A 17,562-nucleotide genomic window follows, 5' to 3' on the forward strand; every position below is an offset into this window, starting at 1 on the left:
CAGCAGAGAGATCCGTGTAGACAACGTCCGTATGATGACCTTTAGACATAGCATCCGTTATAAACGTCGTGAAAGTTAGTAAGTTAGTGGCCGTTGAGCGTTTCGGCATGAACCCGTGTTGAGTTTCAACGATGTACTGCTTGCAGTGATTAAAAATAGGTTCCAAAACGATAAGCTCAAACAATTTAGGAATGGCGCTAAGAGCGGTGATACCACGGTAATTGTCGACGTTCTTCTTGTCTCCTTTTTTGTGCACAGGAAACATATAAGCAGATTTCCAGATATCAGGAAATACTCCAGTCATGAGTGACAGTCGGAACAGAAGACATAGAGGTACTATAATACCATTAGAGCATCGCTTCAAAATAACTGCCGGGATACCGTCGGGTCCAGCAGAGTATGAAGACTTCATTTTTGCGATTGCTGTTTTTACGGAACTTGCGCTTATGTTCATTGAATTCATTGACTGTCCCAAAACGGGAACGTTAAGTGCCGCCTGGGTGATTTGGGAAGGTGCTAAGATTTCTCTAGAAAATACCTCAGAGAATTTTTTCATGAACATTTCGCAAATTTCCTGCATGCTAGAACTTGTCTGTTCATTGTAAAACATAGATGAAGGAAGATCTGACTCCTTCCTTTGCTCGTTAACGTGCTTCCAGAATGATTTTGGATTAGACTTTAATCTCCTCTGTACACAGCGTAAATAGTTGGCATAGCAACGTTCAGCTGTCTTTTTGTAAACTTTGTTGATTTCTACGTAGTTTCGCCGGAGCAACAAACCTCCGTTCTTAGAATATTTCTTTAGTGCTGTCCTTTTTAAACTTTTCAGTCGTCGTAGTTCGACGGTTTGCCACGGTACTTGTTCGGGTGGCTTACTAATTTGTTTAGGGACATATTGGTCAATAGCATACATCAGAACGTTGGAAAATGTTTGAGCTGCAAGATTAACATCGCCATTGTCAAGAATTTCACTCCAGTCAATGCTTGTGAGAAATGCAATAATACTATTGTGGTCAGCTCTTTTAAAATTATATCTGACGATGTGAGATATCTTGCAATTGTTCAACGATCGATTCCATTCAAGCTCAATGTGCAGAGAAGGATGATGCCTAACGGACTTCACCAGAGGAGAGGGTGCTGCGCTGATTTTAGGTGCACAGTCCGAGTTGCTTGAAAAACATAGATCGAGGATTCTATTGTGCTCATTTTTAACGTGATTTACTTGACGCAGTAAATTAAAACTGTACCGGTCAAGCAAGTTGATAATACCAGCGTGAAACGAGGAATGCATTGGATCTGCAAACAGAAAACCATCGGAAGCTGTGAGCCATTTCAGGCTTGGACAGTTGAAATCACCGACGATAAGTATTTCATCTGCCGGATGCATATGGGCAGCAATGACATCTTCTAATGATTGAATATGCGAGTCAATCAATGATAAATCGCGAGTCCGATTCGGTGGAATATAAACCACACAGAGAAACAACGAACAGTCGCTCAGTTTAATTTGCACCCATACCTGCTCGACACAACTCCCAGATGCGCTAATAATTAGCCGTCCTTTCAAGCGGCGGTGAATAGCAACGAGCACGCCACCACCGAAACTCTTCGAACTGTTGCATGGGTTACGATCGCCACGGAAAACTTCATAATTGGTGCCAAATGCTTGCGTAGAGAGGGTACTATCACTCAGCCAAGTTTCCGTTAACGCGATAATATCAAAACATTCATCCGAACAAGCCAGTAAGTAATCGGTCAGGCATGTATTCATACCGCCGACGTTTTGGTAATACAATAGAACCGATTGCGGGCTGGAAGCAGGAAAGAAGTCAATGCCGGTATTGTCCAAACGTTTTGTATACTTGCCGGCGGTGGCGGGTTGGAAGACCTCATCACCGATCTCGCACACAGGACCGGGACGTCTGATGAGCGCTGGCTGCAATGGCTCGACTGTAGCGAGCGGGTCAGAGGCTTCCATAAAACCAACTGCGGTGCGTCCCGGTGTCTGGATTGAAAAAATCGAACTGGAACCGGAAAACGAATCAGCACAAGCAAAACTAGAAATTGACGAATACTTGCCAAGGTGGAAAGTTTGGAAGCCCCCTTCACCACATCCGCCCGCAGGACCGGGACGACTGAAGAACGCTGGCTGCGGCGGCAGGACTAGGTCGGAGGGGTCGGAGGCTTCCACATTGCCATCAACAGTGCGTCCCAGTGTTCTGCATTCAGTTATTGCTGGACAGCTACGTCCGTTACTTCCGTTAATGTAGGCGTTGGAGACGAATTCGCAGGAGTAAGGTTCCGGAATTTTTGAGTGGACTTTTCCTCGAATTCTCGAAAATATATACCTTGTGGCCAAGTTGCTGGATCCAAAGCAACGGATTCCAAACCAGGATCGAGGCCAACTTTAAACGAGACAAACGTCATGTTGCTAATGTCAGAACCTTTGGCAACCAACTTGACTACCACTGGATCCTGAGTCATTCCCAAATTGGCACGTACCATAGCTGAAATGTCATTGTTGGTGACATCCGGGCGAATGCGTGACAAATACAACCAAAATTTATCAATTGGTTGTTCACACACTGGAACACAAACGACACTTTCCCCTATTTGTTTCGACCCGGTTTGACACGCAAAACCTTCGAGATCAGGTCCGCGAGGCCTCTTGGCTGGACGACGATATTCAGAGGATGGCCAGGGCCGATTGAGCGGTTTAGGTGCTTGTGGTGTTGGCTTGGACAACGATTTGATCTCGCTTTGTAGGCCGTTTATTGCTTCCGTGAGTGACATCAATGGAGACTTTTCATCTGCTGCTTTTGTAATAGATCGAAGATGTGAATTCTCGAATAAATTCGCACAGTCATCACACATCCAAAAGAGATTTTTACGATGCGTAGTGAAATAGCCCAAAAGAGCACGGGAGACACCAGAACATGCCATATGAAACATACGACCGCAGTATCCACGACAGATTTAGGAATCTTAAAATAAAACCATTTTTCATCATTAGTAACAATTCGATGCATCTTTTGTGTCTTGAAGCAAAATTTCAAAAAAATATTAGTCGGTTCCTCATATGTCTTTCATTCAATTCATGTGGCATCCACTATCCACTCTTTTGAACTTTTCCCATAGCTTACAGTTTTAATTTTTTTTCGTGCATTGACAGTACTTTCGCTTTTCACTAGAAGTATCATCTTCATCCAATCTTCAAACTTTTTTGATTGTCTTGCACGTTCTTCATTTCTAACTTCAAAATCATTATCACTGAATCGTTTAAACCATCTTATGCATGAAGCTTCTGATAGAGCATGATCATCATGAGTCTCATCAAACATTCTATTGCACTTGGTAGAATATTTCTTCAAACGAGAAAAAAACGTCAATCCATTCTGCAAGTCATAACTTTCGGGCACAAAATTTTGGACGCGATGAAAAAATATGATGTTGTTTGTTCAATGACTTGATGTATATTAAATATTTCTTAGCAGACGTCATACTAAACAAACAAACTAATTTAGCAAAGCTCAACGTGAACATTTTCAAATCCGGAGATATAATGGAAAAAGCTATGGAATCAAAATACCGCACTTTCTGTCTTTCTCATATAGGAATGCGATCACGAGAATGAATAGAGCGGTTTTCACAAACATAGATTCAAATGAAAGGTATAATTTTCCCAAAGAAATTGTTTTTTTTATTCAGGTCTATTTGCGTACAAGCTTTACGTGGCCGATTGAGCCGATTTTTTAAATAAATTTTTTTGAGTTGGATCTCGTTGTCACCCTTTTTCTAGGGGGAGAGGAGCTTCCATTTCCCTCCTGCGAGGATTTAGGGGCATTTCGTTCGTGGTTCGTCTCGTCATCCATTGCCGCATCGATGGTATTGTTGTCGATTTCCGTCTTGAGTTCGTTGCTAGTTGCTGTGGATGCACCTTGTTGTATATTGGTTGCAATTGCTGGTTGGTTGGAGGGTAAGTTGTTAACTGCAGCTCGTGTACTTTGTTCTATAGGGGATGATGATGGATTCGTTGAAGGGGATGCTTCATTGTTGTTGATGGCTGTCACAGATGTACTGGGGTTGCTTGGGCTTTGTGTGAAGGAAGCACCGTTATCCTTTGGTGTAGTTGTCTCCTTGTCCAGTTTATCACATGGCTTACCGTAGTGAACAGCTTTTTGGTAATATTGACATGTGGCCATCTGATTGTCATATGTAACAAGTGATTTGCACGGAATTCTTGTATCTTGACCGAAAATCACATAAGAAGGTATAGGCCTTTTTAAGCGCATGCGTAACAAACGTACGCCATTTAGAATACCGGGGAAAAGTTCTTCCACTTTTCTTTTTCGATAGAGAGAATCTCTTCGTATTGGGACATAGTTTTACGAATATAAGGATCGATGATGCTTGAGGGAAGATCATGCACACGCACTTCTATAGCACTATCTTCCATATATACTGGAAAGTTGTACTTAATGTTCTCGTGCTCCACATAATGCTCTTTATTATTTTTTTTTGCGAATTGAATTGCATCAAATTTTTTATAAAACTGGATGTAAACAATATTATTTGTCTTATTGCATTGAAGTAAATGCACACGTTTAATGTCAAGATGCATTTGCTCCTTAAGCAAACCTTCATGTTCTCTTATCGAAGGTCGAATTTTGCACTGCTTGAAGTCAACAATAATTGTATTCTTTCGTACCGGCGGTAGCTTTTGTTCATTTGGTTCACTCATTTCGAGGTCGTTCTATTGTTCACTACACAATACTGTACTTGGTTTCTTCTGTCCCGAACGTAAGCGGTTTTGTTTTATCGACTGACTTGGATGAGATGTGAAACCGAACTGAAAAGAAATTGGTTGATTTTCAATCGAATCTCAAATCCTGTTCCGGAATTACAAAACACGTGCAAAATATGAGAAAATATACACGCATTGAAAGAACTTAGAGTCCCATGGAAAATTCTTGAAATATATTGGATACCGATTTCCGGTTCTGGAATTACAGTGTGATTAAAATAAAAATTTTAATTTCACGATAGTTTTGTCTTAAGTAAGTTCCTCACAATTAGTTTATAAATTTTTCTAGTTGGTAAGAATTCGTTAGTTGATGACCAAATAAACTGAATTCAGTTATACGGATCCACGATTTACGATTCCGGAAGTACCAGGAATAGTGAATAACAACTCTATAATGGAACTAATTCTGATTTCTTAGATATAGCTCCACCGATTTTTACTAAGTCAGATTTGCATGAAAGACCTTCCAGTTGCAAAGATGACTGTATTGTCAACCCCACCTAGTGGTGTGATGGTGCCTTTCTCTTGTTACTCATACTCTCATAAATATTACTATAGCATCTTTCAAAAAACTTTCTGCTGAATCTTGAATAAAATCAAGAAATTTTGTTTGGACATAAACTATCAAATCCTAAAAATTGGAACAGTTTTGAATAGAGATTGGCAAAACAGCGCATTTCAAAGAACCGTTCTGAACTTGATAGTTCTATCGAAAAAACAAGTTCTCCGGAATTGTTTTTCGTTTTTCTGAAATTTTGAATGGTTCTGCAACTCTTTAATGGAAACGCAGCAACTTTTTGGCGTGTATTTAAAGTATCAATCGTCCACTTTTGTCTGCTTTATCTGAGGTAGCAAATATTTATAAATTCTGTCGCATTCTTAAAAACTACGACCGTTTCGAAATATACAGTTATCAATACACTTGAAATCTATATTCAATCACTTTTATTTCTTTTGAAAATATTAAAAAACTATCTTTCTTCAACAAAAAACTGTTGTTCAATCATTCTTCCAGAAGACCTAGTTCTTTTGAAAAGTTCGCAAATGAATTGCTCATCGCTAGTTTTGAATAACCTAATTTAGAAGAATTTCTCCCGATTTCTTTATCGTCGCTCTAAATGATGGTTGGAAATTATGAACACACTTCATCTTGTAGTTCCGGAACCGGAAGTAGGATCCGGGTGAAACTTAACAGCAGTATATAGAGCCGTGAGGCCTTTTATTTGAAACTAAGCATTTGAAATTCCATTCGGTCATCATTGTAAAAAAGAAAAGTTTCAGAACTGGTGCTTTTGGAACCGGAAACTGGGATTGTTTGACCACAAACTGACATAACTTTTAAATAGGAACACTTTTGAAAAAAAATTTAGAAGAAATATTCTTCTATTTGTTTCATTGCTCTGAATGACTGAGGATTTTGACTACTGTTTCCGGTACTTTTATCTTAGATATTTCAAGATCTGATATAGGACAACTAGTTAATTTGTTACTGGATGTTCACGTTTCGACTTTGTCGAAACAATATTTTCGATGCTTCCAGAATTAGAAATTGGGAAATGGGATAGAAATAAGCTCATTGAATGAATATTTTTCTAGTCATCACCATGTAATTTCGGTACCGGAAGTAGTATCCAAATAAAGTCAGTGTTGTTATACGAGTATGTGAGACCTTTCATTTGAATCTAAGTTTGTAAAACTCGGTTCAGCCATCTACAAAAACATGAAGTGCCTAAATTTTGCATTTTTTGCACATAGCACTCTGCAACTCTGTAACCGGAAGTCAGATCCGGATAAAATTTTAAAGCATTTTATGGGAAATATGATAGATAGTAAAGATAGTAAAAACTCTATGGAACTGCACTTCAAACTATTCCAATTCGAGGAATTAGTTATTAGTTGTTGCTAGTTAATGCAATGTTGCACATATTTGTCGTGTAACTAACTCATTCATCTTCAGTGCGACCTACTCTCATGTCATGTCAGTAGCGATGCAGCATCGGCTTCATTCGCTCCCGAACATACGAACAAGTCCGAATACCAGAGCGATTATCGAACAAAGGCGAAAGTGAATTTATTAACTCTTCTCGCAACGATTATGCGATTGGAAAAGCGCACTTTACTTGTGTGATGTGCAACAAGTTTCTTGTTACATATATTTCACAACAGTAATATTTGCTAAGTTGAAAAACCGGATGTGTAACCTAATCCATTCAGGTATTTGAGCTGGTTTCACAAGCAGTAATATGAATGAATTTTACATCCCTTACAAAAACGTGTTGAATTAATTGTCGAACATATCTAACAAAAATAACCGATATGGAGCAATTGTGAAACATGCCAATTATAACAAGTTTTAATTGCTACTTGGGAACATTGAGTTAATGCTTTTGCTGTTTGCAGAAGTACCGGAAATTATGGTCAAAAACTCCGATTTCTGAACGATGCACAGTGGGAAAAAAGGAACCAAAAACGCGACGATTTTTTTGGAGACATAATACAGCTGACCACAAAGCACTTTTTTGGTGTGAAATGGTCAGTAAAATCAATTCCATGTATTTAGAAGAACCGCACGAAACGCTATCATGTTTATTTTACCCCAATTTCCCTTTTTATACGGCTTTGTATTCAAGCTTAACTATATAACATAAAACCGAAGAACTTGCAGAAGAGCGAATAGAGTGTTTCCGATGTAAAAAAGTCTAACAAATCAATTGCATATCGTTTTATTGACAGCAGAAAACTCGTTGCACCGTTTTACCCCGTTTCTTTTCTAGTTATAATATTCAGTTGAAATATGATCTACAATCCAGAAGCAGATCCAATGCGAACTATCAATATTGGTTCATAATACGTGCAAAACATCTGTGATTCAATTAAACACAATGGGAATGACAGTACTAGCCTGTTTAACCCGTTTTACCCCAATTTATATCAAAAGTCGTATTTCTGGTTAAACTTTCTCTCGCATACCGAAAGCGGGCTGATTGTGGTTGATGAAAATCGATTGATATTATGAAGAAAGACCTGGAAATAGGATGAAATTAAATGAATGCAATGATCGCACGAAACTTGTTTTACCGTTTTACTTCAATTTATCCTTTAACTGAGATTTTGCTTCACATTGAATTCATTTGTAATCCAATTTTCAGGTCTTTCTTCGTAAAATCAATCGATTTTCATCAACCGCAATCAGCCTGCTTTCGGTATGTGAGAGAAAGTTTAACCAGAAATACGACTTATGAATTAAATTGGGGTAAAACGGGTTAAACAGGCTAGTACTGTCATTCCCATTGTGTTTAATTGGATCACAGATGTTTTGTACGTAATATGAACCAATATTGGTAGTTCGCATTGGATCTGCTTCGGGATTGTAAATCTAAATTCAACATAAAATTATATTTGTCCGAAAATTGGGGTAAAACGATGTAGCACGAAGCATGCGATCATGAACACTATCTGTAAATTATTATTTGAGGCTATATGCGAAACATATAACTGTCTTGTTTAACCAAAATTGGTCCAAACACCGATCAGCAGAAATTTTTTTCTGTAAATTCACGGAAGAAGATGACTGGGGGTAAAACAGAATACAGTTGTTTGCGGTCAATCTTATTAAAAACAATCCATTTATCTAACGTATGAGCATGTCAGGAATACATTCCGATTGGTGGAATTGATTTTTTTCTGAGTTTCACAGTTAGTTTTCAAAGTAAAGTCAGAAAAAAGAGGAATTGGAGCAAAACGGGCATGAGTTTAGGTGAATTTTGCGGATCTTCTAACTATCATCAATCGATTTTACAGAAAAATTTGCATAAGAAATACTAATTTTGAAAATATTTGCTCATGTTTTTATAAAATTATTGAGCAAAGTCGCGTTTTTGATCGTTTTTTCCCCACTGTGCGATGGCTTAACCGATTTTAATAAGCTTAGATTCAAATAAATGCTCTCAAAGTTCCGAAAGTGGTAGTTAAAGTATAGCTGCTTCCAACTTTTGATTCCAGCATTATAGGATGATGTGAGTTAAAAATCTCAAACCTTTGTTTGTAATAACGTTTCGAAAACCGAAAATTCCAATTACAATGGTTACAATACATAGATTTTGTAGTTGACGTCAACAGACATTTATTTCTAAGTCTGTCTCGGGATCCGATTCCGGAAAACCCGAGAGTAGTGGTTTATCAAAAACAAATAACGAATAGAATTTGCTTCAAATCCCCGTATTAACGATTATGAGAAATTAATCAGGTGCCACAAGGTTTTTCTATTCACATTCCATTTTCTTTGATTGGAGCCGATGATTTAGTTCACATGTATTATTTCTGATACTTTCGGTTCCGTAAATGTTCCCAAATAAGCATCTTAAGATTGTAAGAAGAGGTTCTGATCATCAATTTGAAGTTTTGCAAACACTTATGATTAGGTTTATCAGCTGTTATTTTTTTCTTAAAAAAACATTATTGCTGAATGATGTTTTTTAATTCAAGTTTTTTAAATTTAGAGATTAGAGACGTTTCCTTTTCTAAATATGAACTCTACGGTAAATAAGCATTGAACTTTTTTCAGTGCATAGTGTTTTTAGAACGATCAATCGATTTGCTGCCACTTCTTCCAAGAAACAATTTTTAAATAGTTGACACTTATTATTGTTATCAAAAGTACGGATTAGTTCAGTCCGTTTTTTATCTGATTCTGCGCCTTTATTATTTATCAACTTTTTATGTGTGTAGATTGCATTTCATTCGAATGATTGTTTTGCTACATAAACTAAGTGGCAGAACCAAATGGCACTACGTTATATGACACATAAAATGTTTCACACGTGTAACTTATTACATTTGGATTTCCTCTGAACTACCAAGAGCACGATTCCATCATAAAATTCTTACTCATTTGTGTTGTTTGAAGAGCTGGTGTTTATACGAAATCCATAACATCTAGTGCATTAAATAGTATTTATTTATTTTATCCCCTAGCAATAAAAAGTTTCTAGAACGAGCATGGCAATATACCCAACGCTAGGGCTATTGTTAGTTTTATCCGCTTTCTTAACTGCCATGAGCTACGAAAAGTGAAAATACTACAACCAAGGACGTGTTCTGAAAGCAGTCAACATAACAAAGTACTTCATCAAGTTCTTCTCTGTTTTGTCACTACGAACACATTCACACTCCTGCTCCAGTGGAGAATAAAGAACTGACCTGACATTTCCCCAGGCATCTGCGGTCCAGGGACGCTGTCGGATCACAATTCGCCCAAGAATGGATTGTGTTTTCGTGCCACCCGCTTGTGGGGATTACGTAAACTATGGGAAATGTTATTTCAGAAATCATAAATTTTCGCTGCGTTCTGCGGTTTCCGGGGGAATTCCTTCAGTGTCGATTTTCTCTTGCGTTTAACTCATGGTCTGGCTCAGCTTTCTGCCTTAAGTTCCCTTCTCAATAACAATACCGACGAGAAGATGTATTATGAAAGTTTTCCGCCGTTTGATTACGGAATGCCGCTCGGGGCACGAGCTTTTAACAATGCTTCAAATTGAATTCGAAACTGTGTATGGATGGATTCGGATGGGATGCCTCTGTCAGTTTCGGTTAAAGTCCAGGAGAAGCGATTCTGTAGCAAAACTGAAAATCAATGTTTCCCACTTCTCACGTATAACGGCTTAGTCAGGGATTTTTGTACCGCCTAGGTGAGTGATTAAATGGGACTCAGAGTTTCGGGAAGCTTAAGGCTACAAAATAATTTACTTGCTCAGTGAATTGCAGAACAGCTTTACGCCTGTGGCGCGGCACCATCAGCAACTTACCGTGAACGTGGGAGTGCTCTCACGACAGGCTTCTGGTTTGTCCAATGCTTCCACCGATATCACGATTGTGTCATCTGTGCTGTCGTATAACACCGAGGACAGGGTCTGAAAGTAGTAGAGAAGAAACGACACGATTTACACTTGCCGAGATTTTCTGCGAATAGCGACATATTTGAAGAGAGGTTTTCGGTTTTGATGCGATTACGTCACGATATTTTAGTTATGCCGGCGAACCGTATGGCAGCGAGATTTACTTTTGCTGAATAATTAAATCAAAGATCTATTTGCATACCCATCTGTTGTAGACAGTGTGGTGTTGCGAGATAAACAATTGGGCACAGATTCTCCACTGAACACGTGTATTCTCACTTCTATTTTGCAGGGTGCTTGAATAGGACAACTAGTTAATTTGTTACTGGATGTTTCACGTTTCGTCTTCGTCAAAACAATATTTCCGATGCTTCCGGAATCGGAAATCGGAAACAAGGATAACCGGAGCTAATTTGATACAGCTAATTTGTTAGAGTAAACTAACAATGACTAACGATTGGAATAGTTAAAAAAACAGTCTAGAAAAGAAAAAAATATTTTGTTTCACCACATTGAGTGACGGTATAACATTTTTAACACTCTTCACCCTGTAATTCTGGTACCGAAAGACGTACCCGGATGAATTTTTTAAGTTTGTGAAAATCGATCACGCTTTATCCAAGGATAAGAAGGAGTGAGTAATTAGAAATTCAACGCTAGTCACCTAGTAACTCCGGAACTGGAGGTCGGATGAATTTGAAATTCTGAAATTTGCTATGGCATCTTAAGATCTTCTATATGATTCTAAAGTTGAGAAAATCGGTTCAGCCAACTCAGAGAAAAGAAAGGGCACAGAAATATTACATACACACTGACATTTTTCGTACTTTAACGAACTGATTCTTAAAATAGCTTTTTCTCAACTAAAATCACACACCAGTAGCAGACATTTGTAGCTGCACCGTGATTCTGGTTTATTCAACGCGATTGAAAACTTCTGGTCATGTGTTTACGGTTTTGATGGACTCGGTTGTGTTTTCAAAATCAAACTTCGGTGTTGGTTTTCACTTTCTTTATAGGGTGTAAGAAATTGGACAAAGCACGTTGCGTACATCGGTCGTAAAGGTGTGTTGTTTTTATTTTCTTCCGGCACGTACCGGTTTTCTATCGTTTTTTTTAGATGACGGTTTGAAAGTTTCGACCCTCATCGCCCCGTAATTGTGGAACCAGAAGTCGGATCTGAATGAAATTTTGAAGTAGCTTTGGAGACAATGTGAGCTTTAATTTAAATAAAAATATGCGGAGACCGGTTCAAGAAATCAAAGTGAGTTCTACTTTTGGAATTTTTCTTCACTACTTTCGATGCTTCCGGAACAAAAAACGGAAGACCTGTAAAACCGAATTAAAATCTGTTACCTACAAATTTATAAGTTTTGGAAACTAGATGTTTTTGACCATCGTTTGTGAAAAAATGCTTATCAAATTAAAATTTTTCCACTTATCGTGCTTTAGTTCCGGGACCGAAAGTCGGATCCGAACAAATTGTTCTAAACTTTTTAAAAGAACTGTTATAAGACCTTTCATTCGGGTCTTGGTTTATGACAATCGGTTAAGCCGTTCCCGAAAAATTTGAGTGCACATTTTTTCTTTAACTCTCTAATAATACTCTATAACTCCCGAACCGGAAATCGGATCCGAATAAAATTCATTGGCAGACTATGGAACTGTAGGACCTATCATTTGAATCTAAGTTTGTGAAAATCAGCCATCTCCATCGGTTGAACAGTCGGTTTTCACAGTGATTGCATAGTCTTTCTTTATGAGAAAAGCAAACACGATGATGAACCATTAAGAAATTGTCCCAATAATTTTTCAAATGAATACAATCTCTTAATGACTCTCTGTGCAGAGATAGTGTGGGTAAATAAGTTTGAATAGTAGTTATTTGAATTTATTATTCATAATGCTAGGAACACTCAATGACAGATCATGTTTTGAATCTTTAAACAGAATTTGAACTTAAATTTTTGAAATTAACTCACATTTTCTCCTTTCTAGTAATCTTACCTCCATCTTCTCTCTAATAATAACAATTGATTATCAATTCTATCAATCTTACTGAAAGTACATAAATCAATCATACATGAATTTATGAGAAGATTGTTCACGAACTCTAAAATCGAACTCGATTTTCTCAGCTCGACATATTTTCGCAAAATTAGTTTCAGATTCAATGCGGAATTTCAGGATTTCATCTCGATCCCACATTCGGTTCCGAAATCACAGAGCTATGAGTGTCAAAAATTTTAAACCTTCATATAAAGCGTATATGCGCTGGCACGGAAAATGAAAACACAACACCTCCTTTAAAAATGAAGCACACAGCTTGCGTTGTCCGATTTCGTTCACGCGGTAAAGAAAACGAAAACCGACAGTGGATGATGTGCAGCAGATTTTCGAATGCGTCACAATAGATTAAAGTTTATTTGAAAAGTCATTCGTCGGACTTCCATGCTTTGTAATGTACACAGATAAAAATATTTTGTGATTTTACATTTATTTTCATGTACATATTTGGAGCAGGCAATTTAATGGAAATTTACATTACAAAACGAAGCGATTTGTAAATATACAGTCTTGTGCAATGAAAAACTAAATGAATTTTAATGTAACTTTACATCAATAATGATTTTAAATCAGATTTTTGTTTCAACTGATGTCTATTTCATAGTACTATGTCGTGTAAGTTTCATCTTCTCTTTCTGTGTATAGGAAATTTTTGCAGCCGGTATAATTAAAATGATAACAGTAATAATAAAAATCCAATCATAAAGCATATTATATAAATAATATATATCATAAATAGATTCGCAAAGTTAATGTGTTAGTGTATGTATATGTTTATGTATATATGTTATACAAATATGTGTACGTATACGAGCAGACATGAATACTTATAAAGAGCGTAAATCGAGGATTGGGTGTAGTGCATGGGATGTAAATCAACCAGCTTTAAAGATCATTAATATTGTGATTTTTTTAAATCAGTACAACACAGTAAAAATTGTTACTACACGAACATTCCAAGCACAGAAAATCATGGAGTTGAATATTCAAAAGAAGAAAATCTTACTGTCCATTTAATAGAATTAATTGGCCTAAATTTAGTTTCTCGTTCCGGATTAAACCATCAGTAGTGATGTATAAAGACGACAATTGATGCGTTCGGACAGAGCAATTCAGGCAAAACGACCGCAATATAGAGATCGTTACGATAAAGCAATTTCGCTCATTGCAATTAAAACCTTTTGTTTCGGAAGTCGTAGAAACTTATTAGGAATCGTTTAAATGGGAAGTTCTGCTCCACACGTTATATTCACCGAATACTGCTCCATTCAATTACACTGTGCTAAAAAAAACAAGAATATACTTTTAAAGTGACATAGTAAAGATTGCTTATCTGATCGAACATAACACAAAACCGTGTTTGAAATGTTTGTAACACCCTATAAATCTATATTTATTATTTAAAACGTTTTTGGTACTTCTTTCATTAAAAATTACTAGACGAGATTTTTCCAACTGATTTTAAAATTATCGGTGATTTTGAATAGTTTTGTACTGCATCTTTCGAAAAAAAATGAACTTTGTTTGTTTTATACAACAAAAACAAAATTTTTACGTAAAAATCAATTTTAGCCTTTTTATTCCTTTTTTTTGCAATTTTGGCGCCATTTTTTCTTGCAGCTTTCCAAAAATGCTCGATTTAGGACATATGTCGGGTTTGTCCAATTAATTCTGAATAAAACTAGATAAATTTCAATTCAAAATAATAAGAATTTTTCGAAGTTACAACGCCATTCCCAAAAAAAACTAGACTCACCTCTCCACTTGGTTTAAACACATTAATTACTCACTTTTGCAATAACCGCTTAGAAATAATCGCCAATCTTGTGGACAGTACTTGTGATCGATTTCAGCTAACAATCTATCCACATCTACGCAATACACAAGGTTGTTATCGTTGTTATCAATTTCAGAAATTTTTTTAAACGAGGGTAGGCTTCTATCTCGAACAGACATTACTTTGAAGTCACTGTCTACTATTTCCACTGCTTCAATCTGGAAGCCAGAATTTTTTTTTTTTTTTTGTTTCAATTATAGAGGTTTTAACACCTTAAGGTCATTCACCTCTTCGGACCAGAAAATCTTTCTGATCCTATGTGCGGGGTTGGGAATCGAACCCAGGTGGGCTGCGTGATAGGCATCGACTATCCCATCACGCTATACCCGTCCCCCAAGCCAGAATTTCTGTTTGTCTTAAAGACAGCTCCATATCCCGAACAAGATTAAGAAAATCCTGATTTGACACAAAGCGTAACTCGGTTTCTAACGCTCCGTATAGAATATAAGGTTCATGATTTCTCTCAGCAGGTTCGTTGCTTGATTCAAGAGAATTTTCTGGATTTTTATCTGTATTTGGCAGATCTTGTACTCTTCTTGGGACTTGTTAAAGCATATTTTATAAGGTGGCGAGTTTTATTATGGACTTGTGATATATTTGATAATGCCAAACCATAGGAGTCACGAATGGCAACCGCAGGTTATCAAATTTTGAGGAATTCCATTGTTCCAATGTTATACAGCATGTTTAACACATATATTCGGGTTCATACCTAGAACTTTCCAAGTATGAGCAGCTAAAAAAAAGGTTGAATGCTTCAACCACAGCAGCTCAACTACTCGAACCGATGATGCTTGTCTACGAATAAACTGCAGGTGCAACAAAAGTAGCTGCGCTTATCACACATCTTTTTGTTGCAGCAAAGTACAATTAAAACAAAATAGTACCTGCTTTTTTTTATAAAAATGTTTTATTTAGGCCAATTCGCGTACAAGCTTTACATGGCCGAATTAGCCGAGAAGAGCTTCCATTTCCCTCCTGCGAGGGTTGAGGGACACTTTGTTCGTGGCTCGTCTCGTCCTCCATTGCCGCATCGGTGGTTTTGTTGTTGATTTCCGTCTTCTTTTTGTTTTCCGTGTTGTTCGCAGTCTTGAGCTCGTTGCTAGTTGCTGTAGAAGCGCCTTGTTGTACATTGGTTGCTGTTGTTGGTTGGTTTGATGGTAAAACAGGAGTACTACGCTCACTAGTTTTCGTTGTTGAACGGTTGACCTTGTCTTTGGTTGAAGATGTCCTTTTCGCAGTTTCAAAGCCAGGTTTGCCGAAGTGTGCAGGTTGTTCACAAAACAGACATGTAACCAGTTGATTTTCATACGTAATCAGCGTTTTACACGGATGTATCCCGTCTTGATCACAAATGATGTAAGATGGAATTGCTTTACGTAGTTGCATACGTACCACTCGCACGCCATTCCGGATACCCGGAAAAAAATTCCGCCATACTTCCCTTTCGATGGAAAGAACTTCACCGTACTACGACATACTTTCCCGAACGAACTGATCGCTGGTCTGCGGGAGAAGGTCATGCACGCGTACTTCTATGGCATTGTCCACCATGTACACAGGGATTTTATGTTTAACATTGTCATGATCAACACTGTGAACCTCCAAAACTCCAGAGAAACAAAACCATTGCTTCGATATACGAATTTTTTTATAACAGTCACTCAACGGACATTATGCTTCGAGTTAAAATATTGTTTTAAAGATTTATAACGGTTATTAAAACAAAATGTGGCGTTGGGAGGATCAAAAATGTTGGTTTCCAATTGTAATTAATCGATTATGCAATTGATTTCTGTTGCAAAAAAATATCTTCTTTATCTGCTTTTCTTCTATATCGACATTTCTAGGGGCATATTGCATCATTGTTATGGGGCGTAATGTCTCTTGTTGTGGGGCATACCACTGATTTGTTGTGAGGCATGTTATACGATTACTGGGGCATTATGCCTACGGCAAGCGAAAACACTGAGAAAGTGGTCGTTTTGGAAAATGTGTTTGTATCAATCAATTATCATCACTCATCACTATCGAAATCATTGAAAATTATATTCCTCAGGCATATTGCAAAGAAATACCTACATGCTCGAAGAAAATATGTCATTAACTTTAGAAATATCTCAATGTTTTCTTAAGGGGGGCATATTATAACAATTTACCCTATCCAGTTTGAAATGAATTCCGAATCGTTTTTTTTCGTAGCTTATGTCTTGGCTCGTGTTCGTGTTGTCATCAAGCTGACTGCATGTGCAGGTCAGTCATAGACGAAGGAGAAGAAATGGAGAGCAGATTGGTCGGATCGGTGCAATGTGGATTGACTTTTAAACTCTAAATTGCCTTCCACTGTGCTTATTCCTTTTCTTTAGGGGTAGATGGGGTAAAACCACCCCCTAAGGAAATGTAGCTATATCTTAACTATAGAGAATAACACGGAAGAGTTTCATGCATGACTATCTTCCGTAATCATTATTTCTTAAAATTACGTACAAATATTCACTGAATGCATAGAAAAATACATGAAATATCTTGTTTTCCAAAACCCTTAAAAATTGTCTATTGAAATATATGCGGGGCATGATGCCCGATCGTGGAAAACATGAAAAATATACATTTTAAATTACGCGAAGTGACGATTATCTGAACATAGAGGCAGGATGATCTTAAACAACGGGTAAACATCCATCAAAGCAACGAATTAAAGCTCATGACAACCACGGGGCAATACGCACCCTCATAAAGATTCTTCTTATTATTTAAAGAAAGCTTTAGACTTTTCGTTGACGAAATATTTGCCAGGTGGAAGATTGCTCACTTTTATTCCTTAAACTGATAACTTTTGGATAATTTTTGTAAGCGAATTCTTGAGCATTTTGCCTCACACAATTCGGGTCGTTTTGCCCCCAAAAATATGAGACGATATATTCGACGATTTTTCTATAAAATTGCAAATACATCGTCTG

General features: G+C 37.3%; 1 protein-coding gene across 3 annotated transcripts in view; it reads right to left on the reverse strand.

The window, feature by feature from the left end:
- Positions 1-17,562, reverse strand: part of LOC131427060 (ras-GEF domain-containing family member 1B) — a 154,698-nt gene that overhangs the window by 107,780 nt on the left and 29,356 nt on the right. For 2 of the 3 annotated variants that reach the window (XM_058589958.1, XM_058589957.1), the window contains exon 3: positions 10,609-10,713. The exons of the other annotated variant lie outside the window; for it this stretch is intronic. In XM_058589958.1, the coding sequence (XP_058445941.1) occupies positions 10,609-10,713 (105 nt within the window). The remainder of the gene's footprint in view (positions 1-10,608; positions 10,714-17,562) is intronic. 3 annotated transcript variants of the gene reach the window in all.

Source organism: Malaya genurostris, chromosome 2, assembly GCF_030247185.1.
Source record: "Malaya genurostris strain Urasoe2022 chromosome 2, Malgen_1.1, whole genome shotgun sequence".
In the NCBI taxonomy this organism is placed as follows: Eukaryota; Metazoa; Arthropoda; class Insecta; order Diptera; family Culicidae; genus Malaya; species Malaya genurostris.